This window comes from Falco biarmicus, chromosome 5, assembly GCF_023638135.1.
Source record: "Falco biarmicus isolate bFalBia1 chromosome 5, bFalBia1.pri, whole genome shotgun sequence".
NCBI classification, from domain to species: Eukaryota; Metazoa; Chordata; class Aves; order Falconiformes; family Falconidae; genus Falco; species Falco biarmicus.
Window position 1 is genome coordinate 54,338,255 of NC_079292.1, and position 2,365 is coordinate 54,340,619.

The 2,365-nt window shown below is 41.7% G+C and overlaps 1 protein-coding gene across 1 annotated transcript; it reads left to right on the forward strand.

The window, feature by feature from the left end:
• Window positions 1–1,276: 1,276 nt before the first annotated feature.
• On the forward strand, window positions 1,277–2,083 carry SMCO3 (single-pass membrane protein with coiled-coil domains 3). Its single transcript, XM_056342187.1, has one exon. The coding sequence runs from the start codon at window positions 1,277–1,279 to the stop codon at window positions 1,952–1,954; it is 678 nt and encodes a 225-aa protein (XP_056198162.1). The 3' UTR covers window positions 1,955–2,083.
• Window positions 2,084–2,365: the final 282 nt, after the last annotated feature.

Here is a 2,365-nt window from a genome sequence, read left to right on the forward strand (position 1 = left end):
AAAGAAACAAGTCACCCTCTCATTCGTAGTTTGTCCCTGCTGCAGCAAAGTAAGACATAGCATTTAAGTCAAAAACATGCTAAAGCATTTTTACTTTGCAGCTGATGATGGGTTAAAGGGAAGTGTCACAGAGTTGATTACAGAAGCAAAGCAGTGACAGCTCAGAGAGGAATGGTGACCCTAAGGATTAGACACAAATGTTTGCGGGAGAGGAATAAAAGGAGTTAAATTTTGTGCTCAGGTCTGTACAGTGGTAAGGGAGTGCCACATTCTGCTCAGTCATGTCCTAGGAGCCTGGTGAACACCTGCTGATATTAGCTTCAAACAGGACACCCTGGATATGGAAGGAGCGTGGCTGTGCAAGCGGGGCTGTTCCTGCAAGCCAGTGCGTGCTGCTCCAAGGCAGTCTGCCATCACAGATGTCCTGCCAGAGTAGGTGCACCTCAGGGTGCCTACACAGTGTGCTGACATCATATGGCTGTCTGCAGCTGTTTGATGTTCACAAGTGAAAAAAACAATGGTGAATCCATTACAGCATTAGGGAGGTGAATAAACAATGAGGGAATGGGGCTAAATATCAGGGAAGGAAATACAGTTGGAGATGTGTGTAAGGTGATGTAAGTTAGGGTGGGTTTATGATACATAATTGTATTATTCTCTATGAATCCCCAAGTGTAAGTTTATTAGTAGCAGCACAGAGTGCTTATATAGTAACATTTTCTCTTGAATGTGAGGAGAAATAAACTACACTGGCATAAACACCCTTGTGTTGATATGGACTTTGCCCATTCCACCAGCCACCATAGTTGTTTAAAAATCAGATGACACTAACTGAAAAAAATAGGCTGATAAAAAAGTGTGTCTAGAACAGGCCTTTTATTTCCACAGCTTATTTTAGATTTTGCTGATTAGATGAGAATTGTTCCATTTTTTTAGTGAACTAGTTCAGCTTCTACCATGTTCAGTTTCACAGGTGAAGAATGACCCCTGTTCATTTTACCAGTCTGCTAATTACATATTTGTTCGCTATTTTTGTTGCTCTGAGTATGTCCAATGTCTCATAAGGTCCTTTTCCAATCATTTGGCTAAAGTTCCAAAGCAAGAATTTAGATTTTTACATTTACAAGCTATGCCTTGGGATTTGACTTGTTGAGTATAAAAAGAACCAGTGATGCAGAGACAAAAGACATTTCACTGTTCTTTAAAGGCTAGGGTTATGGGTTTTGAACAGGGTAAGAGATTTCTTTTCTCTCTTGAAGTAGGCTATTTCTAAAGAATGGCATTGAGTGACCTCCTTTACCCAGATAACCCCAAAAGAAGGCAAGAATTGATCCATCTGCACCAGGAATTGCTCGACTGCATGTCCACAAATTTCCATGCAACAAATGAGCTAGCTGGAGTGCTGAATGAACACCTGGGCTGTACAATTACCCTCATTCAGATGAAAGAGAGCAGCACTGTCAAGGAAAACTGTGACATCATCATTCAAGCGATGAGTGAGATTCAGCATCAAGTGCAGAAGATTGATAGTGACATGAAGGAAAAGCTAGAGCCTGTGCTGTACCAAAAGCTGTATGACATCAAAGAGCCTGAGTTGGAGAAAATTGCAATAGCCCATAAAGTTTTTTCTGTTGTTCTTGGAGAAGCAACTTCAACAGCTGGGATGGTAGCTATCAAACTTCTTGGCTCCAACCTTATAACTCTCACTGTAAGCAAGCTCGTCAGTCTCCTTGCACAGATTGGGGCATCTGTTCTTGGGGGAATCAGCATCACCATTCTTGGGCTCGGCATTGAAATGATCCTTCATGCCATCCTGGGAGCCGTGGAGAGGAATCAGCTTCTCACAGCTGTGAGAAGCTATGAGGAGCACCTGGCTGAATTTAAAGCAGCCTCAGAAAAGTACCAGCGTGCCATAAATGAAGTGACTTCTTTGGTGAGACAGCAGGTTCAGTGAATGAAGTTGCAGTTCTCCTTCCTGCTGTGACAGTGGCTGCAGCAGCTATGCCTGCAGAAACCTTTTCAATTCATTATGGTAAATGAACTACTGATGGCTTTTTCTCTTATTAGTAGCAGCAGAGCAAGAGATGTGACAGATCAGGGAATTGGCACTGAAATATATTAATAGGGAACTGTCTTATAGATGCTTCATGGAGGTAATGCTTCAAATACTTTGCACCTTTCCTTCAGCTGTTTTCTGGAATGCTTTGTAGATAACCTTGAACTGTAATTTGTACCAGTGACAGTAATACTCACTGCTAGAGCAGCAGTGGTGAGAAGACGTGATTTTTTCTTGTTGTGTTTCTATATAAAAGATGACAACATGATGGGAAAAAAAAATTTCAACATGCTGGTCCTTGTCATCATC